The following is a 24,826-nucleotide window of genomic DNA, read 5'->3' as shown; positions in this document are numbered from 1 at the left end:
GTATACTAATTCTTCTTCTTTGCTATACAATTTTTTAGTATTTATTTTTGACTTTGACATGTTGATCGTAATTTGTTCTACTATTGGATTTGGGAAAAATCATAATTTCGAAACAATTCGAGATCGTGCATGGTTGAATATTAAAGTGGAATAGATTTATGTCGTTCGAAATATGAAAATATTGGTATTTACTATATGTGCATAGTTGTTAATATTTGTTTTAGTTTATTTCATTAATTTTCTAGATGTCATAATGTTATGACTTATGGGTAGCTCAATTTGTGTCTGTTTTTTTGCCAAAATAGCTATTGCCGAACGTGTTAATCAAATTTTAACTTTATGTTGTCTCATTAATAGTTAATTTTAATGTCAAGATAGGTAAACGAACAAAAGTTTCACATTCAACATCATATAAGAGCACTATTATCCGTCTTATTGGCTATAATATATAGAAGGATTGGTATTTTATGGACACATAAAAAATGACAAAAATTATTATATATTAGCATAAGAAGCATAATACTCTCTTTATCCCATTATTTATGACCATTTACCAATCTCTATCTTTTTTCTATTGACAAATTTGACCATTTGATCCTTAAGTTGATGCTACTGAAGAACAAATCACTGAAGGTTGGAGAATTAAGGACTGGAATTGTGTTGCCAGGTCAGCTTGAAAATTTTTTATTTCCAACGAAGTTGCTGTGTAAGAAATTCATCCGAAAATATAATTTCTGAAAATCAAAGGACTAGTTTGTAATTTTGGAAACCTTTTGAAAATTAGTTATTTTCAGTTTCTCCCCTCAACAGATGTACTGGTTCATCTTGTTAAATCTGAACGATTCTTTTTGGTTCAATTATTCCTTCTCTGACATCAACATATAAAAGTTTTGATTTCTCTGAATTGTATCCGATCAAATATTTTGGTAGAACCACCGAAATTGATTTGATCTGAAAGTGATTTCATCACGACTTTCAGATTATCCGTTTTGTTGAATATTCTAAATCTCCCTAACAAATTGCATGAAGAAGGAAAGAATAAGGAAACTTCGCTATAAAAGAATTTGCGAGAAAAGTAAATACAAAGTAATTTTTACGATAACCTAATCACAGATATAGAGAGAGGTGTTCGAGTGTTCGACCAAACACATTCGATTTGAAGGTAACAAATTTAACTTTCACATATGACAACTAATTTAATTACTATTTTAATTAATAAAAGTAATTATACTAACATATAAAAATAAAAAAAAGAATGATCATAGTATTTACTGAAACTGTGGCGGCTGCGGTGGTGACAAGGACACTTTGGTCAATCTGGTACAGTTAGTCAGTCTTCCCTCACTTGTATTTGAAGTCCCTTCCCTGCAAAGTGTGCTCATCTCTCATCTTTCAACTCTCAACTCTCAACACACAGAGAGAGAAAGACAGAGGCAAAGAATAAAGTAAAGCCAACAAAAAAAAAACTTGATAAGAATATTGGACAATGCCAGCCTTTTTATGTTCTTCCTCTCTTCCCCTCTGATCTCCCCTCAATCTCTTGATACAAAAACTCCCATCAAATTCTGGGAATTTGGGCTTTCAAAAAATTCAAACTTTTTTTATGGGATTTTCTTGAAAAATATATTGAGTAAAAAGCCATGAAGAACAGAGGTGGAGGAGAGCAGTTTTCAAGAAGTGTTATATCTCAAAAATGGGTTCTTTTTCTCTGCCTTGGTAGCTTTTGTGCTGGACTGCTCTTCACCAACAGGTATAATCATCCATGCATATATTTCCTCATTTTATTTTTCATATGATTCACTATTTCAATGTTTTGCCACCATTTTTAAGATCCCAATTCTTGAATTTAATAGCATTTATATTGGTATATATTGTTGTTCTTGATTCTTCTTTTTTATCTTCTACTACTTTTGTGATAATTTATGGTGAGGGGACCTCTTGCTAGAACTACATCACAGTTCTTGATGACATCTAGTTTGAAATTAGGAGAAGGTTTACATTTGAAGGTAAAAAATATGAGACTAAATTGAATTAAGTTTTCCTCTAATTAATTCTACTTTAGTTTGATTTCATAACTACTTTATGCCTCCTTTACTGCAAATTTCTAAAATTCTGAATTAGTAGATTGAATATTTAATGCTAGAATGGTCCCAGCAATAACTGTGGAAGGTGCATTTGTGGCTTCCAAAAATCAAGTTTTTTTCCTCATTTTGGATCATAGACTTATCTGTTCTTTAATCTTTCTTTAATTGTTTGAAGATATATGTGTGTTTTGTTGAATATACTTGGCGTTTCGACAGGATATGGATCATTCCAGAAGCAAAAGGCGTGGCTAGAACGACAGCGTTTGAATCCGAGAGGCTAAAGCTTGTAGCAGAAGGCTGTGATCCATCGTTCGTGAGTATCTATCTCTTTCCCTCGACCTTGTGTAGAATTATCAGCAGGAAAACGAAGCTCACTTTTTACGCGTTTCATTTATGAACAGAGCAGTGTGAAAAGTGTGCCAAAGAAAATCTTCAAAGAAGTTTCCAACACTCAAAATATTGATATGAAGTAAGCTTGTTTTTTTTTGTTAAATACTATATAACTTTTAGGCATGTCTTGATGATTTATCGTCGTGTGTGTGATAGGACAACGCTTGACAAGACCATTTCCTCGTTGGAGATGGAGCTGGCTGCAGCCAAGGCAGCTCATGAATCCATCTTGAGTGGCGCCCCCGTGTCTGAAAACGACAAGGGTTCGACTAAGAGAAGGAAGTACTTCATGGTTGTTGGAGTCAACACTGCCTTCAGCAGCAGGAAAAGGCGAGATTCAGTTCGTGCAACGTGGATGCCACAAGGTCTGTTTATTCACTCCTCGTCCGTGTCCAAATGTTTTTATCGTTGTGACTGTGTCTCTAAAGTATTGAAAAACAGGAGACAAACGACGAGCATTGGAAGCAGAGAAGGGGATTGTAGTCCGCTTTGTCATTGGCCACAGGTAACAAAATCTCACATCCATTAGGCCAACTATCTAAACTTTAGTTACATTGTGCTAAAAAAGTGATTTGCAGTGCTACTTTAGGAGGAATACTAGATAGAGCCATTGAGGCCGAAGATCAGAAGCACGGGGACATCATGAGGCTGGTGAGCTCGACTCGTGCAACTCTCCCTCACCACAATCCATTTTAGGCCTTACTATACCATGTTGCTGAGACATGACCTCTTTGGGTGTTGTAGGATCACGTCGAAGGCTATCTCGAGCTCTCTGCCAAGACTAAGGCCTACTTCGCCACTGCTGTCTCGTTGTGGGATGCAGAGTACTACGTGAAAGTCGATGATGATGTCCATGTCAATATAGGTACAAATACAAAACATCAAACATCTTAGTCCTTTTTCATCAAGTTCTTGAGTGATTTTCATTAGTCATATGTTTGAAATCTTGTTACAATCATTGCAGCAACGCTCGGTGAGACACTAGCAAGGCACCGGAGGAAGCCTCGTGTTTACATCGGATGCATGAAATCCGGCCCTGTCCTCTCTCAGAGGTACATATCTTACCAAATTTTCAACACCTTTTTTTCTCTTAGGATATGAGTTTTTGAGCTTATTCTTTGTTGCAGGGGAGTGAGGTACCACGAGCCCGAGTTTTGGAAGTTTGGAGACAACGGGAACAAGTACTTTCGCCACGCGACCGGGCAGTTATACGCCATATCAAAAGATCTAGCAACCTACATCTCAGTAAACAAGTAAGTTTTAATTAGCATCATCTTCAAAGCTCAAAATTGCAAAATGGACTAATGTTGTTTCATTTATCGATAGGAATGTTTTGCACAAGTTTGCGAACGAGGACGTCTCTCTCGGGGCTTGGTTCATAGGGCTCGACGTGCAACACATAGACGACCGGAGACTGTGCTGTGGGACGCCTCCAGATTGCGAATGGAAGGCGCAGGCGGGGAACGTTTGTGTTGCTTCGTTCGACTGGAGCTGCAGCGGGATATGCAGATCGGTGGATAGGATAAAGGAGGTTCATAGAAGATGTGGTGAAGGTGAAGAGGCTGTGTGGAAGGCTAAGTTCTGAGAGTTAGTATATGTATAGAGAGAGAGGGGCTTTGCAAGAACTTCTCCATTTTAGAAGAGAAGTGTTTAGCTGCAAAATGCAGCTAAGGAAGCAAAGAAGCACTTCTGCATTGAGAGCTAAAAGGTTAAGTTGGAGTTGAGAGATTGAAGAATTGTGCCACAAAATGTTGAGATCATATGTGTTATGATTAAATTCTTGTGTTTTTCTTTTTCCCCCTTTTTTGTAAAGTAGTAGTAACAATTACTAATATTTACATGTAATAGATATAAATGAATTTAATTATGTAATAGAGAGAGATGAATTTAATCAAAATAGCTGGTTTGGTTCATTGGGCCAACCTTATGAATGCTCCACAATTTATTGGGCTGGTGCAAAATCTTGGGGTCCAGTTGTGGCCCATGTTTTGACGCCTCTAAATTGATGTAGGATTTTAATATCGCTTTTAATTTTTTAATTTTATTTTAAGTAATTTAGTTTTAATAAATCTATATGTGAGAGGAGAGAACTTTTTGGAAATATCGTATCAATTCCAAAAATATATGCACGATACGAGTTTTAATAAAAAGTGGTTAGTGTATCGTGAGTAGAAAAAAACGCTAACGATAAGCGTAATACTCCGATCCGTACTAGAATATTTGTAAATATTAACGAATGTATTGTGCATGACACGAGAAAATTATAAACATGTTGATGTATCAAGGTAGACAGTGGCGACGCCAGAAGTTTTATGATGGAGCCCAAATTACTATTAATAGTTATAGGATTTTTCGATTTTCATGACGCAGGAAGCTCGATAAGTACGCACACATTGCACATGCACATGCACATGCACGTGTCAAAATGTAAGTGTACCAAAATGATAAAAATGAGTAATTTTTTGGAATGAATTAAATATTTGAGAGTGTAACTTGAATAACTATTTCTCTAAGTCTAAAGTCGTAATTGCTTTACTAATTTGTGAACACGTCACCGTCATTGTCTTTGACAAAATTCCATGAATGCAATTAATGTGAAGTTGCAATTTGATCGCATAAATTTGGTCGTTTTTCTCGTATTTTTAAAATCACCCTATTCCCTTGACTTTTGACCATTTATTTCTCTTATACTTTTAGTTCTATCTTTGGGGTTAATTTTCATCTCTTTTCTCATATATTGTTTGTTCTTTTCTTGGTGTTATTTTCTACATGAGATGTTAGCATTTATCTTCACTCCACAGTCCAAAAGGGTTTACATTAGAAAAATAATAATAATCCCCCCAGAAAAAAAATTATTCCCAAATACAAAATTACCAATATATCAAAATAGATAATTTCACAATTTTTTTTGAAGTACATATATATTCGTTAAAGAGTTATTCGCATAGAAACTTCAGAAATGACTTCGTAGTTTACATGTCAATTTCTTAAATAATGATTTCAATCTGAAAATGACTTCTAAACATATCCAAATATATCAATATCAAATAATAATAATAACAATAGTATCCTATCTTATAAAACTATACATGAAAGTTCTTCTTTAATAGTATATGAAAAATCACTAAATATTATTCTTAGATAAGTAAGTTAGATCTATGAGATCTCCCTATTTCTCTCTTGTTTTGGGAGGCTAGAAACAACAAGAAAAAAGCAACTAAAACATGACTCCCTACACTAACTAACTAGACAAGTGTAATTAGATTTACCACAAGTTTATTAACTCTTGACCAAAAAGTCACGAAGACCAAGCAAGATCCAACTTTTCACTTTATTTCATCATTATTGTTAGATCAAGTTAGACCACAATTTAGCATCTATATGGAAATGACTTTAGACGAATTTAGACCTAATCCCAATCTCTCTCTCCCCAACAAATCTAGAACCCAATTTCTAACCATGAGATCCTCTATTCCAAATCATTTTATGCAAAATCAACACTATATAAGTGCAAATTCCCAAAAAACCCACCATGTTTTATCAAATTGTGGTCAATCCACAACTTTAAAAAATGACCGATTACATTTTTTTTTCAGTCGTCCCACTGTGCAGACAAAACTTCCGGCTACTTAAATAGCATCGTTTAATACATATAATCGACCACGTCTTTAATTTTTACATATGCACGTGCCACGTTAATAAATTCAGACACGTAGAACGCCGAAAATTTGATGGAAAAAATGTCAAAATTATGATATACTCTCACCGTCCCTAAAGAGTATGCACTATTTCTTTTGTTCGTCCATCCCCAAAGAGTACGAACTTTCAATTTTAGAAACTCTCTTCTAACACTAACAATACTTAAAAACCTTCTCTATCTATCTTTTTATTACTTTACCAATAATGCATTAAAACTCGTGCTGAATCCAAAGTTCATACTCTGCAGGGACGGAGGGAGTAATTGGTCATTTTTTGAAAGTTGTGAGACTAATCAGAATTGGACAAAACTTTGATGTTTTTTTAGCAATTTTCCATATACTAATACTCTTATATTTGGTCTTTATTCTTTAGTCTAAACCCTCCAACTTTCTTGCCGAGTCGTTCTCTCTCACCCATGACCATATTTTCTCTCTCTATTCCATCAAGAATAAATGGCCACAAGAGTTGGACTCTCCATTGATCCACATATCACCAGAGAAAAACCCACTTCCAAAACCACCTCAAACTCCACCAGATTTCTTGATTTTTCCCGCCGGCCATGGACTCTCCGGTCAACTCGCCTCCCATCACCACCATCCAGTTCCCGGTCGCCTCCGAGGATCACGGAAAGAGGAAGGTTCTCGACGAGATGGACTTCTTCGCCAACAAGAACGAGGGCGGCCGTGATGAGGAGAATGGGATGGACCACTTCAAAGGAGGGTTTGATCATCGTGTGGATTTTAAAGTTAATGTGTGTGTTTTTTTGTTATGGATTTTAAGTGTTTTTTTTGTGGTTTTGATTTTATTTTTTGTTTAACTTTTTTTTTAATTATTATTTCCGGCAGACCGGTTTGCATCTTCTTACGTCAGCGAACACGGGGAGCGATGAGTCTGGAGTCGAGGACGGGATGCCCTCGATTCCGAAGAGAAAAAGAGAAAATATGGAGGTAAGATGTTATTCTACATTGACTAAATAAAAATAGAAGTTCTATAATTTGGTGATAAAACCTGAATTTTATTCTTGTATGTAGCATAACATTTTTTGATGGGGTAGTGATAAAATGATATATTGTACAAACTCCAAACTATAATCTGAGCCATTAAAAAATATCAACAGATGACAAAATAGTAGTAACAGAAAATGTCAATACAGTGTCAACGGTGACACTGTGTTGACATTTTCTGTTACTTCTATTTTGTCATCTGTTGATATTTTCTAACGATCCAGATCATAGTTTGGAGTTTGTATAATCTTTAGAGTTTGCATTTGATCACCTCCCTTTTTTGATATGTACAAAGAAATGTTATAAGTATTGTTCTCGTTTAATTAGATTGACATTAGTTTCTTTAATTATTTATTTATTTTTTATCTATTAATTTTAAATTCTATATATCTCTAAAATAATATCTTTGGTCTTTATCTGACTCACGTAAAATAAGTAATAGTAGGAGTATTACATTTCTCTATGAATGATTAATTTAATTTAATTTGTGATAGGTGGCATTTCTTCAAGCTGAAATGAAGAAGATGGTTTCAGAGAATATTCGATTGAAGGGGTTGTTGGAGGAAATAAAAAACAACTATAACGGTTTGCAGATGGAGGCGTTGACAATGATGCATAATCACGATGCAGAGGAAAAGAAAAATGGGGTAACGCCTAGACAATTCATGGATCCCGGTTTCGGGGGTAACGAGGAGAGTTCGTTGTCCCCGCCCGAGGGGCACATTGACCGGGACATGCCTGCTGCCCATGACAAAGATGTCGTGGGCAGAGAGGAACAGGGTTCGGAGAGCAAGGTTCAGAAGCTTGCACACTCTCCGAGAAGTGTTGACCAAGCCGAGGCTACCATGAGGAAGGCCCGTGTCTCGGTCCGTGCTAGGTCCGAGGCCGCCATGGTATGTGATTTGGATTTATATTGGTCGAGATGAAATCTCTATGTCCATGCATATTAATCTTATATTTTGACCCAATCTTTTTTCTATTTTCAAAATTAATTTATTTTTGGATTAATGTTTCTAAATGACTAGTATGCTTAATAAAATTGATAATATCCATGAATTGAGATCTTGAATTTAGAAATGAAGTCTTCAATATTAAATTCATTCATCGATGCTACAATAATATTTAAATTTGGAATTAGGCTGCAATTTCATAAGCTCTCAATTCAACTATGTTAATTTTATATCTGAAGTAAATATTTGAAAATCCAAATATTTGGTAGACATCTAGTTAAATAAAATGTTTGGAGATTGTATGTTTTCTATTATGGATTATTGTATATGTTTTCTCTTTTTTAAATTGCATATTTCAATATAAATTTTTGGAATTACTCCTTTTATATAAATTACTTAATTTTATTAAATAAATGATATTGAATTGAGTGAAATATTTTAATTTCAATTTAAATAACATAAAATTGCAATTACAAATCATTGTATCAAAACACATACTTAATGATTTTGTGGGTTTAATTTGTTAATGGTGTTATATAGATCAATGATGGATGCCAATGGCGCAAGTACGGACAAAAATTGGCTAAGGGCAACCCGTGCCCTCGTGCATACTATCGTTGCACGATGGTTACGGGTTGCCCTGTCCGAAAACAGGTATACGATCATCGTATTTCATCTTCTAATCATATAAAATCGTCAGAAATATCAAATCACATCCTTAATAACATCACATATCTCTCCCCCTATGGTAGGTCCAACGATGCGCTGACGACACGACCATCCTGATAACGACCTACGAGGGCAACCACAACCATCCGTTGCCCCCGGCCGCCATGGCCATGGCGTCGACCACTTCCTCGGCCGCGAAGATGCTCCTCTCCGGCTCGATGCCGAGCGCCGACGGCATGATGAACTCGAATTTCCTAGCTAGAACCCTCCTCCCATGCTCCTCGAGCATGGCCACCATCTCCGCCTCCGCCCCATTCCCAACCATCACATTAGACCTAACACAATCCCCAAACCCTCTCCAAATCCCCAAACCCTCGAACCAATTTCCCCTCTCCTTCCTCAATCCGCCCCAAAACATGGCGGCCAGCGGCCGATCCGCCGCGGCCGCCCTCATATTCGGCCAGAACCAATTGAGCGAAACCGCAAACGCTATAGCAACGGACCCGAACTTCACGGTGGCTCTAGCCGCGGCGATTTCCTCGCTCATTGGCCCCGGGGGGCCGAGCTCTAGTAACGGTAGCGCCATCAATAACAACAACAACAACAACGACAACAACAACAACGGAAACGGCAGCAGTAATAATAGTGGCGATGGCAACAATAACCTAAACGGCTCGGGGTTTCGAGTCAACTTATGATCGTCGGCCAAAGGAAACCCTCATTTCCATCTAGATTAGTCTTTTTTAAAAAAAAATTGTTGTGCTTTCACACAAAAATTTTGAAATTCAAAACATTAGGTATTGTGTTCTTTATTTTATCTTCATTAATATAATAAAAAATGAATATATAGAAAAAAGTGAAATCAATCAAATATTCATACATATTCTCTGCGTGCAAGTTTTAATTTCGTGTAGTTGCTAATATTTATACTCCATTTTGTTAAGCAAAATGGCTACTTATTTTTTGTGAATAAGTTCATGTTCATAGATATGAATAAATCACATGATCACATCTAAGAAAATCTAAGATGTACAATAGTACTTATATCGATTTAAAGATAGTATGAGCATTGAGTATCATCTACCTTTGGAGTGCATATTAACTATTTAAAGAAAACTGAAAATAAATAAGGGGTAACTGCTTTTAAAGTCACTAACTTTCCATGAATTCCGGTTTTTCCTACGAACTTTAAAAAGTTCGTGTAATATCACGAACTTTATTGTCGGTTGCCATTTTCCCATGTCAGGTTTTCCGGTCTGATTCAAACTGTTCGTTTCCTATTAAGACAATGTCCAAATTCTCTAATCTTACTATCGTTATCTTCGTCTTTGAAATAGCTTCGCGTAGGTACCTTGTACGTCTCAATCGGAACTCAGATGAAGAAATTATGACCATTATGATAGTACAAGGTCGCAGAAAGGTCACAACCTTCATCAAATGGCCATAACTTCTTCATCCGAGTTCCGATTGAGGCGTACAAGGTACCCACGCGAAGCTATTTGAAAGACGAAGATAACGATAGTAAGATAAAAGAATTTGGACATTGTCTTAATAGGAAACAAACCGTTTGAATCAGACCAGAAAACCTGGTATGAGAAAATGGCAACCGACAATAAAGTTCGTGACATTACACGAACTTTTTAAAGTTCTTGGGAAAAACCGGAATTCATGGAAAGTTTGTGACTTTAAAAGCAATTACCCCAATAAATAATTATATATATAAATACTCCTTATACATGAAAGATATTACGAGATCAAGTATTTAATTTGATCCTACTTTTAAGTTACATGACTGTTTATAGGCATAAACTTTTTAAACAAGAATCATACTTTTGTATCTAAAATTTGAGATATTGTTTGATCATAATTTGGGACTTTTGTTCTTTCTTAAAACCCAAACCAAAGCTAATTAAAGAGCCCCATCTCAATCATCACTTGGAATTTTGATGCCAATTTTTACAGTTGACGACAGTATATATTAAAGCACTATTTTATTGTAGAATATGCACAACATTTTTAATTAAACTCCTTAAAATTAATTTTAATGCAACTTCGTTAATACTATTAATTAGTGGTCAATATCATAAAGAGTCGAGGCGACTGTTTATTTCATCAAATTAAAATTGATATTAATTTGACTAAAAGTTAAATCACAAATAATATGGTTTGATGTTTTATTTACACTCTAAAAACGTTGAACATATTTTAAGAATAGCAAATTGTTAAAATTTTAAAAGACCAGCCTTTTTTATGGGGAACTAATTTGATTTTTTCAGTCTCTAATGGGAATCTCAAACGTTGATTTGCTTTTGATAATGTAAATTTTTCTAAAATATTTTATTAATCAATTTGGAGAGAAGTTTAAGCGGAAAAATTTTCCCTATTTATCTCTTAATTCAACTGAATAGTTAACCTAATTTCACTACCGCCAATCTTTTGCAAGTCTGATTTTTCAATTCTCTTCAAACATAGCAAAAGAACCAAGATTCTGAGCCAGGTTTTTATTAATTTGTTTGTGCCTTTTTCATTTTTATCAGTTATTGTTAGTTAATAAATCGCCAAAGCTCATAATTTAAATGAAATGCACACCAGGTGTTTGTGGAAAGTGTGTTTTTTTTGTGGGAGAACAAACATATGATTGAGTATTTTTTTAATCTTTATGAGTAATTAGGATTTCCAATGAATGAAGAGAAGGAAGAAGTGAGATTACCTGTCAAGTTTATAGTCAACAAAGATAAGACCAAGGTACTATTTGCAGAAGCCGGCCACGATTTCACAGATGCGTTGTTAAGCTTCCTAGTTTTGCCATTGGGGACGATCATGAAGATCTTGAAGAAGCACAAGGCGCCCGTTATAGGAAGCTTGAGCACTTTGTACAACGGCTTAGTGAATCTCGACACCTTCCATTTCTCAACCGAGGATGCTAAGAACTTGCTGCTTAATCCGAAAAGCCTTGATGCAGGCGAACATCCTCGATTTGATCGGGCCTTCACTAAAGCTAGAGCTTGCTTCATCATCGGTGATGATCTGAAGGTGATGCGTAGTGTGGAAGGCTCTATCATGTCTACTCTCAACCGTCTTGGCGTTGCAATGACGGAGATGGATGAGGCCGAGACTTGGAATCTAAAGTTCGGATACAAAGAGGTTAGAATTTGTATCCTCTTTCAGCTAAAAATCTGACTTGGCATCTATCTCATTTGTGGACAGCACGGGTTTTAAAGTAAGAGAGATAGAGAAAAAGTAAGTAAAGTACGAGTGAGGGAAGAAAAATGGGTAAAGATTGAGAGAGAAACTTTTTATTTTTAGAAATGTGAATATTTTTTTGTAGACTTTCGAAATGGCAAAATGAGACTATTTTTCGTGGATGGAGGGAGTATATAGTAGGAAAACTTTCTTTATCGAGAAGCAAGTTAGGGTTTTTTTTCTATGCCCACTCCTATATTTCGTTTATCTTCGTATTGATCAGATGATGGCTTTACTGAGGATGATGTTTGTTTCCCGGAAACCACTGACCGCCCTGCTCTGTGGGCACAAGAGCACCCGAGGAGCTAGACAAGCAAACCCGGTGGTGAACAAGATTGGCAAGAGAGCCCTTTTAATGAACCCCAAGAAGATGAATTTGAAAGTCATGATGCAAAAATCTACAAACAAGTTACTCTTTGCTCAAGCACACGGGAATTTCGTAAGTTTCCTATTTGGCTTGCTCTCCATTCCTCTAGGGAGAGTGGAGTGGTATTTGCACAGCAGCACCGGCGTTACAGCTACGGATAATCTACACTCGAGCATAATGGATAGCTTGTACGGCTACGATGTGATGACTGCTGAGGCAAAGGATTTGCTATTCAAACCTCCCTTGTTTGATGATGCTTCTTGTAATGAGATAGATGCTCAGTTTGGCTGTTGTAATGACTATCTTGCTCTCACTTTCGACCGGAGCAAGAGCAGGTGCCATGTTAGGGGACCAGGAATGTATATGGTTAGTGATGACCTAAGGGTTACACCGTTGAGTGTGAGCGCCGGTGTTTCCGTAATTAACGAGATGAAGGTCGATTTGTCGGATGTGGAAGAAGTGGAGCTCCAAGTCGGGTTGGAAGAGGTGAGATTCGTGGTCGTGTTTTCTAATTATATTTTTAGCTAGAGCTGTCTAATTGTCGGCCAGGGTTAGGGTGCTTGGTTAAATTGCCTCCGGTCCGTCCACTCGTCTTAACTAAAAGTTGCAATTTACCATTTTGGGCCGTTCCAACTTAAAAGTCAAATCTATTTTTACTATTTTTGATGAACCAACGCCATCAATGATTTTGTTGCTAGATCATCCTATCTTTAACGTTTCAGTCTGGCATTTTAGTACGTTCCAAGTTAAAGATCAACTTACTTATCCCATTCATTGCACGTTCAACCAATTTTTCAAAACCTTTGTAAAATTTAATTGATTCTACTAAGTTTGAACTGAGAAATTAATTGATAGATAACATTAATTAGATATTGTCCTCTTCGTGTATTGGTGAAGTGAAACATGAAATAAGCATATTGACCCGAATCAGTTGGTTTTCTCGATGCAGGGCTTACGCATACTGAAAGCGGCTCTTACATCAAGCATGGCTTTGACGGATGGCTTAATCAAGCCGATGTTGAAGAACAAGAATCAACCAAAGCAAGAAAATATAATAGATTGATCTCTATACTACAATAATCTCTATTTACCTATTTTGATGCTTAGGTTTTTAGTGGCATTTTGTGACATGGCGTAATCCTACTACAAAGTTATAAATCAAACAAGTATTAATGTCATATCAGAAACTATACTTCACTTTTTTATTAATTATTTTCTATTCTTGCAAAAAGCACATTATTTCATAATCATATATAACACTGTTAAACCCATAAAATTATTTGTGTAGTAGAATTGAACCTGTCAACCTTAGAGAGTTTTTCAAAACGCCATGGTCAGAATCAGAAGTCAAACTGAAATGCACATCAAGTGGTTCGTGGAAAGTTCTTCTTCTTCTTCTTTCTTTTTTTTTTCTTTCTCGTAAGACGCAGAAAAATAAAAGTAAAACAAAAATTACTCCTTCCGTCTACTATTATAATGTCAGTTTGATCGATACAAGTTTTAAGAAATATAATTAATAAATGGGAGAGTAAATGTTAGTGAAAAGTAAGTCATACTTTTATATAGAAAGTGGGTGAGAAAATGTTAGTTTTATAATGGTCCTCCCTTCATCCCAGCTAAGATGATGTATATTTCTTGGCCGACACAAGATTTTAGGAATTATTGATTAATGTGTGCAATTGGAAAAAAATGAATATTTTAATAGAAGTGAGAAAAAAGTAACTGAGTAGTAGTATATTAATTGGAGAGAGAAAATTTTCAAAAAAAAATGTATCATTTTAAGCAAGACAAACTAAAAAAATTATATTGTCTTAAATGGAAATGAGGGAGTAAAACACAGTAAATGAGACTTAGAGTGTCCACTATAGGCGAGCCGCGAGCCGCGGCTCCCCTATAGCACCGGCCACGAGCCGCGGCTCCCCTTTTCCGATTTTTTTTTTTTTTTTTTAATTACTTCTACAAATATACCCATTTTTTTCCCAATTTTTTACACCATTCCAATCTCCACTCTTTTCATTTTATCACCAATTCAACTTTTGAAAAATGAGTTCCGACGATGAGTTCCAACAATTGGTGGATAGGGAGTTCGATGAACTCGTTCAAGAGGTGCAACGGGAAGCAGAAGAGGAGGAGGCGGCGGCGGCGGCGGCGGCGTTCGTTCGCTCGTTCTATCATCGGCGGACCATCTGGCGTGACCATGTCGGGGCACACCAGCGGTTGATAGAAGACTACTTTGGCGATAACCCCCGTTACCCAGCAGAGATTTTCCGTCGCCGCTTCAGAATGTCGCAACGGCTATTCATCCATATAGCGAATACATTGGCGCAGCAGTACAGGTGCTTCACATTGCGCAATGATGCTACCGGCCGACCCGGGTTGTCGACATATCAGAAGTGTACCGCTGCAATTAGGCAGCTTGCCTATGCCGGACCCGCTGATATGTTCGACGAATACCTACAGTTGGGGTGAAACAACTGCTCTGACGGCGCTGAGGCAGTTTTGTAATTGTATCCAGGCCATCTTCGGTCCGGAGTATCTACAGAAGCCAAATGCCGATGAGTGCCAGAGATTGATAGATATGCACGGGCGAGTGCATAATTTTCCGGGGATGATGGGCAGCATCGATTGCATGCACTGGGAGTGGAGGAACTGCCCGGTTGCTTAGAAGGGGCAGTTCACATCTGGATTCAAAGGAAGACACCCAACAATGATACTGGAAGTTGTTGCTGACTACCGACTGCGAATCTGGCATGCCTATTTTGGTGTCGCAGGGTCGAACAACGACATCAACGTACTAGATTCGTTCCATCTCTTCAATGATGAGTGTCGGGGTGAGGGTCCGGCGGTTAGATTCATGGCCAACGGGACGCAGTACAACAGGGCATACTACTTAGCCGATGGGATACACCCTCGTTGGCCCGTGTTTGTCAAGACGATCCGGCAGCCGGTTGGGCCGAAACAATCCTATTTTGCGGCCAAACAAGAGAGTGCTAGGAAGGACGTTGAGCGTGCTTTTGGTGTCCTCCAATCGCGATGGGCCATTCTTCGGTGCCCGGTTCGACAATGGCACGAAAATGATGTCGCCTCCATCATGTATGCATGTATCATATTGCACAATATGATAATAGAGGACGAAGGATATTCTGCAGAGAACTGAGCACCGGAAGAGGGTGCAAGTACGAGTCACGGTGTTGCAAGCGCCCCACTGCAGATGGGTGTACCGCGTAGTGATGCATACTTGATCCAACGGTTCGCCGATATGCGGAGGGAAACATCACATACGACACTGCAGGCTGATATGGTAGAAGAGGTTTGGAATCGTAGGGGAGGAGGGCGTAGAGCGTGATATGCGTTGGGAAAGTAGTTTATTAGAAGTCGAAAATTTCCGTTGTATAATTTTACCCCTTTGTATAATACAACGAAGATTTTGTTTTAATTTTAGTTCGTATGCATTTTTTCAATTATTATTGTAGTAGAATTAAAATATAAACAAAATGGAAAAAATAAAATTTTTTGGTGACTTGGCCATGTCCACTATAGTGGGAAACATGAGCATTAGTTGCCCGGCCACGATTTTGTGGCTTGGCCACTCTTGTATTGGTCGATAAAGTGAGTATAATAAATAGGGAATGTGAAAAAGCAAAAGATTCTCTAATGATAAATTCAGAAGTATTGGCAAATCGGAAGTGGCAAATATTTTACTGTACTTAAAGTTTGCTTTATTTTGATTTTTGCACAAAATAATGCATCACTCTCTCTCTCTCACAGTGACAGTCACACTTTAGATATCAAAAGAAACAGTGGAGCAAACCTCACTCCGTCGCGCCCAGCCACCCTCCTCTCTCAACATTTTGTTAAATCTTTTAATTTTTACAAATTGGAAATCAGGTACTTCTTCACCTATTCACCCTTGTTTATTCTATTTATGTTAAATCATTTGTTAATTAGCTGATTACTAAGCATGTTCGTTGGGGAGGTTGTGCCCTGACTTCAACAATCAGGCATTGCTTCTGCTGGATTGTGGTTTTTTCAAACTGAAATTAAATTAAATTGAAGAGATATTTAAGTGCATCTTCTTTATTAGAAACAGTTGAGGTATGAAAAACTGGAAAATGGAAAGTCAGAGCATGTAGGATTTCAAATACCAAATTTGTGATTTCAGTTGTTTTGTCTCTGGAATAATACTTCAAAAACTCATGTGTATTCACTTCAAAGACTATTTTGTTATAATCAATCTGAAATTTCCTCACTGTTACAAAAACAGTATGTCTGAGGCTGAGCAAGTGAAGTTCCATATCAAGGTTGTGATAAATAGGGAGAAGACAAAGGTACTATTTGCAGAAGCTGGCAGCGATTTCACAGACGTGTTGTTATGCTTCCTACTTCTTCCATTGGGAACGATCATGGAGGTCCTTGAGAAGCACTATGGAGACAAGGCGCCTGTTGTTGGAAGCTTGAACACTCTCTACAGAGGTGCATCGAATCTTGATGTCGTCCATTTCCATGGAGAGGTTTTTAAGAAGTACGTGGTCAATTCGACACATTTTGAGAGTGAATTGTGTAAACTGAGGCTCAACATCCGCGGTACTCAGCCCACAAGTCCCACTTGTTCGGAATCTTATGAAGGAGTTTTCACTGATGGTGCAGCTTCTTTCATAATCACCGACGATCTCTGTGTGTTGCCTAATGGGACAGGCTCTATCATTGAAACTCTCAGCACTCTCGGCGTTGCTGTGAAAGATATGGATGGCGTGGATATAAGAAATGTGACATTTGGATTGAATGAGGTGATTCATCATACATTTGATCTTTCTTTGAAATAAAAACCTCTCAAGTATACCTTTTTTGTTTTGTTTAGATTATAGCTCTGCTGAAGGAATCGTTGATTTCCTCGAATCCACTCACTGCCCTCATTTTCCCCGCTAGAAAGATGATTGTAGCAACAGAGGGGCATGTTTTGTTGCATCAGATTGACCAGAGGCCGACTCTTGTGATCCCAGAAAATATGATGTTGAAAGTCATGCTTCAAAAATCGACAAACAAGTTTCTGTTTGCTCAGGCAGATTGTGATTTCGTAAACTTTCTTTTTGTCATGCTGATCATTTCCTTAGGAAGAGTCGAGTGGTTTTTGGGGAGTAGCACTGGTCTCAAGAGTATGGATAATTTGCATAGAAGCGTCGCGGATAATTCTAATAGTATGCATCTGAAAGATTCAGATACCAAAGACTTGTTAATCAGGCCCAAGCATCCTAATTGCTATTTGTTCAATGGAAACAGACTCTGTCTGATGAATCTGGATCAGATTGGAAATCAATCTTATGTCCACGGACCGAGAATGTATATGGTACGCGATGACTTGACTGTTGCACCGTTGGGGGTAACCTTAGGTCTCTCTATTTTCAACGAGTTGAAGATCTCTTTGTCCGATGTAAAAGAAGTAGAGGTGCAAGTTGGGTTGGAAGAGGTGAGATTGGTCATGTCGTATACGCATGTCTTGTATTATTTGCTTTCATGAATATGGTAACCATATACGTGGTCGTTGGTGCAGGGTTTAAGCATATTGAAAGCGGCTCTTACATCGACCACTGCTTTGACAGATGGCCTCATCAACCCCTTCTTAAATAAACAACCTCAATGAGAAATGGAGCGTCACTTGGAGTCGAAGAGGTATTGATTGAATCATTTTACCCATCTTGTCTTGAGCTGATGTTTGTTCCATTTATCCATGAGGTGGGTAGAAGCTCATGTATAGCCTTTTGCAGAGAACCATACAAGCACTAGAAGCACACTAGATGATCCGTGGGACTCCAAAAATATTTGAGTATCTAGTTTTATTATAGTAATTAGTTTAAAATTCTTGTGTAAATCACCAAAATTGGTGCTAAAGACTTATCAACTTAGTTACTACATTCTAAGTTACACATTTTTCTTTTTGGATGTCCCATTTTTAATGCTCCACTTAGAGTGGGATGGGGGAGTATATAATTTGCCTACTTTTCTAGGATTTTAATTGTATATATATTTTTTCTAGACTATTGATTATGTTTTTTTATATGATTAGTATTTTAATAATGTAATACTATTTTAATTACATATTTTCATTATGTGAAGTTTTATTAATTGTGTAATTTAACTAGAATACATAGTAAATAAATTGAAATAAAAGGTAAGACTATGAATATGAAGAGATGATGAGTTACAAAGGTTGTTTCTTAGGTAAAGAATACTGCATATATAAAAACTGTGGTTGCATGAATAGTGAAAGGAATGAATATTTTTATGACTGAGGTTGTGGATGATCAATTACTAAAGTTAAAGTGAAAGTGAAAAGCAGAAGATATGCCAATGGTGGAATTCCTAAACTAATTTAAAGTATAGGCAAATTGGCTTAGTGGAAAATGCTTTACAATTATTATATTTTCACAAAGCTGAATTGTTTGCTTTATTAAGTAAAATAATGCAACTCTCTCTCTCCCTTTAGCAGTTCAAAACCACCTTCATAGCCACCCTCCCTCCGCCGTGCTCAGCCACCATCGTCAAGCAACGTTTTTTGAACATTTTTATAACTACAAATTGTAAGTTCAGGTACTTTATGACCCTTTCATCTCTTGTTCATTCTGTCTATGTTTAGTCATTTATTAATTAGCTTAAAATTACTACTTTCATTTTTGTTGGGGAGGTTGAGTTTATGGTCCAACTTCAAAAATTAGGCTTTGCTTTGTAAGACTTGTCGCTTTTGCAAACTAAAATTAAATTGAATGGATGAGATATTTAAGTGTATAATTAATTGAGATATTTTACTAGAAAAGGTTAGTATACACTATAAGCAAAAGATGCTTAAATGAATAATTGGAAAATTATAAGTTGTATGTAGGAGTCAAAGACCAAATATGTGATTTCAATTGTTTTTGTTCTGGAATAAGACTTCAAAGACTATTAGACTAATTGGAAAATTAGAAGTTAGTATGAAGATTTCAAAGATTATTTGATCTAATAAAAAGGTACTGTAGAATACCAATCTGAAATTTCCTCACTGTTACAAAAACAGTATGTCTGAGGCTGAGCAAGTTAAGTTCCATATCAAGTTTGTGATAAATAAGGAGAAGACGAAGGTACTATTTGCAGAAGCTGGTAGCGATTTCACAGATATGTTGTTAAGCTTCCTACTTCTTCCATTGGGAAAAATTGTCCAAGTCCTTGAGGAACACTACGCAGACAAGGCGCCTGTTATTGGAAGCTTGACCACTCTCTACAAAGGTGCATCAGATCTTGATGTCATCCATTTCCTTGGAGATGCTATTAAGAAGAACTTGATCAGTTCAACACATTTTGAGAGTGATGAAATATGTGAACTGAGACTCAACATTTGCGGCGCTCAGCCCACACGCTCCAGCTCTGAGGAATCGTGCTTCAGCTCTGGGGAATCGTATAATGGAGTTTTCATTAAGAGTACAGCTTGTTGCATAATCAGCGATGATCTCCGTGTGTTGCCTAATGTGTCAGGCTCTATCATTGAAACTCTCAGCACTCTCGGCATTGCTGTGGAAGATATGGATGGCACAGAGACAAGAAACATGACATTTGGTTTGAATGAGGTGACTCGTCATATATTTGATCTCTCTTTGAATAACCTTCTTTCAAATATTGATACCTTTTTTTGTTTTGATTAGATTATAGCTCTACTAAAGGAATCATTGATTTCCATGAATCCACTCACTGCTCTCATTTTCCCTGGGAGACAGATGACTTTAGCAACAGATAGGCATGCTTTTTTAAATCAGATTGACGAGTATGTCATTCTTAGAAACACAAAGAGAATGATCTTGAAAGTCATGCTTCAGAAATCTACAAATATGCTGCTGTTTGCTCAAGCAGATTGTGATTTCGTAAATTTTCTTTTTAAGAATCTCACCACTTCCTTAGGAAGAGTTGAGTGGTTTTTGGGCAGCGATACCGGTCTCAAGAGTATTGATAATTTGCATAGGAGTGTAGCTGATGATTCTAATAAAATCCGTGTGAAAGATTCATATACCAAAGACTTGCTGATCCAGCCCAAGCCTACTGATCATATCTATTCTTGTAGTGAATACGAGTATTGTTTTCTGAATTTCAGCCATCATATATCTTCTGCTTATGTCGATGGAGTGATAATGTATATGGTAAGTGATGACTTGACTGTTGCACCGTTGGGGGTAACCTCGGGTCTTTCTATCATCAACGAGTTGAAGATCTCTTTGTCTGACATAAAAGAAGTAGAGCTGCAAGTTGGATTGGAAGAGGTACGATTAGTGATGTTTGGATAAAGCAGTCATTGATATAATGTACTTATGTTGTAGGATTTCTTTGAAGAATTTGATGGTATTTAATACAAGTGATGGTTGGTGCAGGGTTTAAGCATACTGAAAGCTGCTCTTACATCGACCACTGCTTTGACAGATGGCCTCATCAAACCTTTTTTGGAGAAACAAGAAAGGGAGCAGCAGTTGGAGTCGAAGAGTTGATTGAATCATTCAATCCATCTTATCTTGAGGTGATGTTTGTTCTATTTGTGCATGTTTCGGAGACGTGTATCACGTGTATTGTTGCTGGCCTTGTTATTTAGACGTGGAAGAGACGACTTAAGCTGCTTGATATGATCCTGTTTATGTTCCTTGTGGTAGAACTTGTTTGTTTTTATTATGGATAAATCTTGCTCAAAACAAATTATTTTGATGTAAACCTCTCCCTCAAGAATTTGATGTTATAAGAAGGTGGGTTGGAAGAGGTAAGATTGGTGATGGTGAATTGGTGATTGTTGGTGTATGAAATGTAGGAAATCAATTTGATGAAATGCTTCTTGCATTGAGCATTCTTTGTGATGTTTGCTTATAATTCAAGATAGTACTACCTTTTTTCCTGCTTGAAAGAAACATAATTCAAAGATGTGAGGAAGAAGAGAGGAAAATGGTGCTTACCAACAAACAAAAAAGTTGAAAAATATGAAAAGAACAAAAAAAAAATGAAATAGCAATAGATTCACGGGAATTTTACTAGGAATTAGAACTCTACTGTTTGCTACATTCTCTTTATTAGCAAACCTGACTATATTTTATTAATGAGAGATGTCAAGAATGAAACAAATACAAAAAAAAAGAACAAAATTCTAAATATATGACTGAATATGAAATTGGATTCTGAATAGACTCAAATAACTTGGGACGGATGGAGGATGGTGTACGACAATAGAGGTATGATCAATTGCTAACTTTCTTAAGTTACCAACTTGCTAACTCATCAATGCAGTATATTAAAAATGTCAACATGATGACATTAAAATGACAGCACATAATTTTGTTGAACTTCAAGTATAGGGGGTTGATATTATGTGTTGACTTATCACCGTGTTGACATTTTTAATACCCCTCTATCCCATTAGAAATGAAACGTTTTCCTTTTTGGTCTGTCCCATTAAAAATGAAACATTTCTAAAAATGGAAATAATACTCTCTCTACTTTTTCTTCTCTCTCCATTAACTTACAAAACAACACTACATAAAATCATGTGCCGAAAAGCAAATGTTGCATTTTTAATGGGATGGAGGGAGTACACTATATTTATGAGTTAGCAGAGTCAGCAACTTACATAGTTAATAATATAACACACCCCTACCACAATAATCCATTAGACAACATTAAAAAAAAAAAAAAAAAACTCTGTGAAATATAAAAAGAAGTAAAAGTGAAAAAGCAAAAGCAAAAGATGAAAAGAATTGGCAATTAGTGTAGTGGACAATATTTTCAATTGTATTAACATTTTCTCATTGTCACTCTCACTCTCACTCTCACTCTCACTCAATTAAAGCTGTTACTTTCACTTAACTGAGAAGGGCGTTGGTGAGAATCGAATTTATAACGTTTTCTCTCGGAGTTGACTTCAAATTAACCCGAAATCCCAATATAAAAAACTGGAAATCAGGTAATTCTAGAGTTATTCGTCTCTTTTTTATTTTATTACTACTATTTTTCAATTATTATTGTGTTTTGGAGGATGATGTTCTAACTAAAAAACTGGGCTTGATTAAGTCGGAAAGAAATGATAGAGATATTTGTTTGGACTTTCTTAGAACACTAGATTTTGGTTTAGGATGAAGATAGAATTTGACGAGAATTAATTTTTTAGGTTGTCCTAGAGTTTTAACAATGAAATAAATAATAAAGATAAGACTAAACAAATAAATTCAAATTCTTTTTATATATTATTATTATTATTATTATTATTATTATTATTATTATTATTATTATTATTATTATTATTATTATAATGACTAAACAATACTCCCACCGTCCGTGAATAGGAGTCTCGGAATTATTTCTATAAATGGTAAAAGGTCGCACATTCCACTTACATATTTACAAGTGGGGTCCATATTTCCTAACTTTCTTTCACCCACTTAGCTTAACATTTTTTAAAATCCCCGTCGGAAATGAATGTGACTCCTATTCGTGGACGGAGGGAGTGTATTATTAGATTAGTGCATAAAATTAAATGAAGTGGAATAGATATCAGTATAAAACTCAAGTTTATGTTTATTTTCTGTGGAATATTATTTGGATTATATCATCATAAACAATGTCATGCACATTTGTTTCCTCATTGTTAGGAACTCAAAAAATGTGTGATGCTAAAGAACCAGACATTGTTAAGACCTCAAAAAATGCAGAGTTTTCACTGAAAGTGATGATAAATAAAGAGAAAACTAAGGTGCTCTTTGTAGAAGCTAGCAGCCATTTTACAGACATTTTGCTAAGCTTCTTGACTTTGCCGTTGGGAAGAATCATCAAAGTCCTCCACAAACACTATGGAGACGAGACACCCACCGTTGGAAGCTTAAACAGTTTGTACCGTAGCTTAGCAAATCTCGATAGCCCCCATTTCGTGACAGAGGGTGCCAAGCAGACTCTGCACAATCCAACAAGTTCGTTCGAAGATGGAATCAAACAGCTGAAACTAGATATCACTGATTCTCCTCCTAACGAATATTATAAATGTACCTATTCCAATTGTTGTTATAGATTTCGCCGTGTAAGCATGTGCTATGATAATGTCGAGCGTTGCAAGAAATGCGGGGACGCCAACGACATTATAATAGAACAAGATGAAGAAGTGCTGCCTGAAGGTGCTTCTGGAAATGGTGTTTTCACCGTGGATATAGCTTCTTTCATAATCTTTGATGATTTGCAGATATTTCCAAATGAGACGGGACTCTTAGGAATCATAAGCACTATTGGCATTGCAGACATGGAGAAGGCTGAGCCAGTTAAAGTAACTTTTGGGTTCAATGAGGTGATAATTATTCTCAATCAACTTTGTTTTGTTTTGTTTTGTTTTCAGTTTTTGTTTTTACTTATTATGCCTATATTGATGTTAGATTATGAGTTTGTTGAAGGCATCATTGATTTCCCAAACTCCATTGTCGGATGTCATACTGTGTAAAGCAAAAGGGGTCAGGAACTTTGTTATTGTGGGATTTGAACCCGAGACCTCGTTAAACGAGACTGAGACTAAATATGGTCCCAACTCTGAAAAGATGATTTTGAAAGTCGTGATACAAAAATCTACCGGCAAGTTATTGTATGCACAAGGCAAGGAAGATTTCTTCGACTTTCTATTTAGTTTCCTCCATATCCCACTAGGAGGAGTTGAGCATCTTCTAGCCGGAAAGACTTGTGTTAAAGCCATAGACAACTTGTATCGGAGCACAAGTGATCTTATAGACTGCAAGTATTTCAGGAGCCAAGATGCGAAAAATAGGCTAATCAAACCCAACGTTATTCACGGTTGTATCTCTGATAACTACATTCTTCCCCTCACTCAAGAAACCTTGCCCGATGATTATAGGAAATTCTCATGGCATTCATCTGCTAAGTTTCCTAATGGCAACGGGAGTTATCTTAAAGGACCGCAAACTTATCAGATCACAGATGATCTAACTGTGACACCACTCTGTGTTTTCTCAATCCTTTCCAATCTCAATAAGCAGAATATCCATGTATCTGATGTCCAAGAAGTGGAAATGCAAATCGGGCCGAAAGAGGTAATGTAATGTAGTATGAAATCATTGTCATTTCATGTGATTAGATTTTGAGATGAATTTATTGGTGCAGGCTATGAGCATACTGAAAGCCTCTCTTACATCTACTTCCGTGCTCTCTGATGCTCTGCTCAATAACACATCCATCAAACAACCAAAGACAGAGCACTGAGTTTGATCATTGTTTTACTGCCTATATAAGTAAACTTGTTTGCTTGCACTACATAATTGTGGATCTTGATTTCACTCGTTTTTGGCTTATATTAGTACCTTTAGTTTGTTACTGTATTTGTTCAAAGGAGACTTTTATTCTATAGAAGTGTCGCCGATAATTTTAATAGTATGCATC

At 36.6% G+C, this 24,826-nt stretch overlaps 6 protein-coding genes across 7 annotated transcripts; all 6 read left to right on the top strand.

Annotated features, from left to right (window-relative positions):
- The first annotated feature begins 1,381 nt into the window (after window positions 1-1,381).
- On the top strand, window positions 1,382-4,387 carry LOC125191075 (putative beta-1,3-galactosyltransferase 2). Its single transcript, XM_048088536.2, has 10 exons — window positions 1,382-1,750; window positions 2,301-2,397; window positions 2,486-2,553; window positions 2,631-2,839; window positions 2,916-2,979; window positions 3,053-3,125; window positions 3,219-3,339; window positions 3,439-3,526; window positions 3,602-3,727; window positions 3,801-4,387. The coding sequence occupies exons 1-10, from the start codon at window positions 1,641-1,643 to the stop codon at window positions 4,057-4,059; spliced, it is 1,215 nt and encodes a 404-aa protein (XP_047944493.1). The 5' UTR covers window positions 1,382-1,640; the 3' UTR covers window positions 4,060-4,387.
- A 2,190-nt stretch (window positions 4,388-6,577) lies between these two features.
- On the top strand, window positions 6,578-9,677 carry LOC125191192 (WRKY transcription factor 6-like). Its single transcript, XM_048088691.2, has 5 exons — window positions 6,578-6,924; window positions 7,019-7,120; window positions 7,672-8,070; window positions 8,668-8,781; window positions 8,880-9,677. The coding sequence occupies exons 1-5, from the start codon at window positions 6,733-6,735 to the stop codon at window positions 9,492-9,494; spliced, it is 1,422 nt and encodes a 473-aa protein (XP_047944648.1). The 5' UTR covers window positions 6,578-6,732; the 3' UTR covers window positions 9,495-9,677.
- Window positions 9,678-11,057: 1,380 nt separating this feature from the next.
- Window positions 11,058-13,573, top strand: LOC125186133 (uncharacterized). Its single transcript, XM_048082467.2, has 4 exons — window positions 11,058-11,293; window positions 11,468-11,940; window positions 12,263-12,892; window positions 13,356-13,573. The coding sequence occupies exons 2-4, from the start codon at window positions 11,476-11,478 to the stop codon at window positions 13,467-13,469; spliced, it is 1,209 nt and encodes a 402-aa protein (XP_047938424.1). The 5' UTR covers window positions 11,058-11,293; window positions 11,468-11,475; the 3' UTR covers window positions 13,470-13,573.
- Window positions 13,574-16,115: 2,542 nt separating this feature from the next.
- LOC125186045 (uncharacterized) lies at window positions 16,116-18,981 on the top strand. 2 transcript variants are annotated; one of them, XM_089059703.1, is made up of 5 exons: window positions 16,116-16,294; window positions 16,671-17,193; window positions 17,265-17,870; window positions 17,955-18,073; window positions 18,891-18,981. In XM_089059703.1, exons 2-4 carry the CDS (start codon window positions 16,672-16,674, stop codon window positions 18,042-18,044), a joined length of 1,218 nt encoding a protein of 405 aa, XP_088915829.1. In that variant the 5' UTR covers window positions 16,116-16,294; window position 16,671; the 3' UTR covers window positions 18,045-18,073; window positions 18,891-18,981. The 2 variants fall into 2 exon arrangements, with proteins under 2 accessions (XP_088915829.1, XP_088915828.1); XM_089059702.1 differs by having other exon boundaries at window positions 18,888-18,981.
- On the top strand, window positions 18,034-21,236 carry LOC125186044 (uncharacterized). The gene is made up of 5 exons (XM_089059701.1): window positions 18,034-18,073; window positions 18,888-18,981; window positions 19,455-20,001; window positions 20,077-20,685; window positions 20,794-21,236. The coding sequence occupies exons 3-5, from the start codon at window positions 19,456-19,458 to the stop codon at window positions 20,905-20,907; spliced, it is 1,269 nt and encodes a 422-aa protein (XP_088915827.1). The 5' UTR covers window positions 18,034-18,073; window positions 18,888-18,981; window position 19,455; the 3' UTR covers window positions 20,908-21,236.
- A 955-nt stretch (window positions 21,237-22,191) lies between these two features.
- LOC148926976 (uncharacterized) lies at window positions 22,192-24,817 on the top strand. Its single transcript, XM_089059589.1, has 4 exons — window positions 22,192-22,361; window positions 23,047-23,729; window positions 23,815-24,480; window positions 24,551-24,817. The coding sequence occupies exons 2-4, from the start codon at window positions 23,058-23,060 to the stop codon at window positions 24,647-24,649; spliced, it is 1,437 nt and encodes a 478-aa protein (XP_088915715.1). The 5' UTR covers window positions 22,192-22,361; window positions 23,047-23,057; the 3' UTR covers window positions 24,650-24,817.
- The last annotated feature ends 9 nt before the right edge of the window (window positions 24,818-24,826 follow it).

This window comes from Salvia hispanica, chromosome 5 (genome assembly GCF_029641045.1).
Source record: "Salvia hispanica isolate PSC_SH4W2 chromosome 5, Shi_PSC_v1, whole genome shotgun sequence".
Taxonomy (NCBI): Eukaryota; Viridiplantae; Streptophyta; class Magnoliopsida; order Lamiales; family Lamiaceae; genus Salvia; species Salvia hispanica.
Note: the sequence above shows the minus strand (reverse complement) of the source record. Positions and strands in the feature narration are given on the sequence as shown.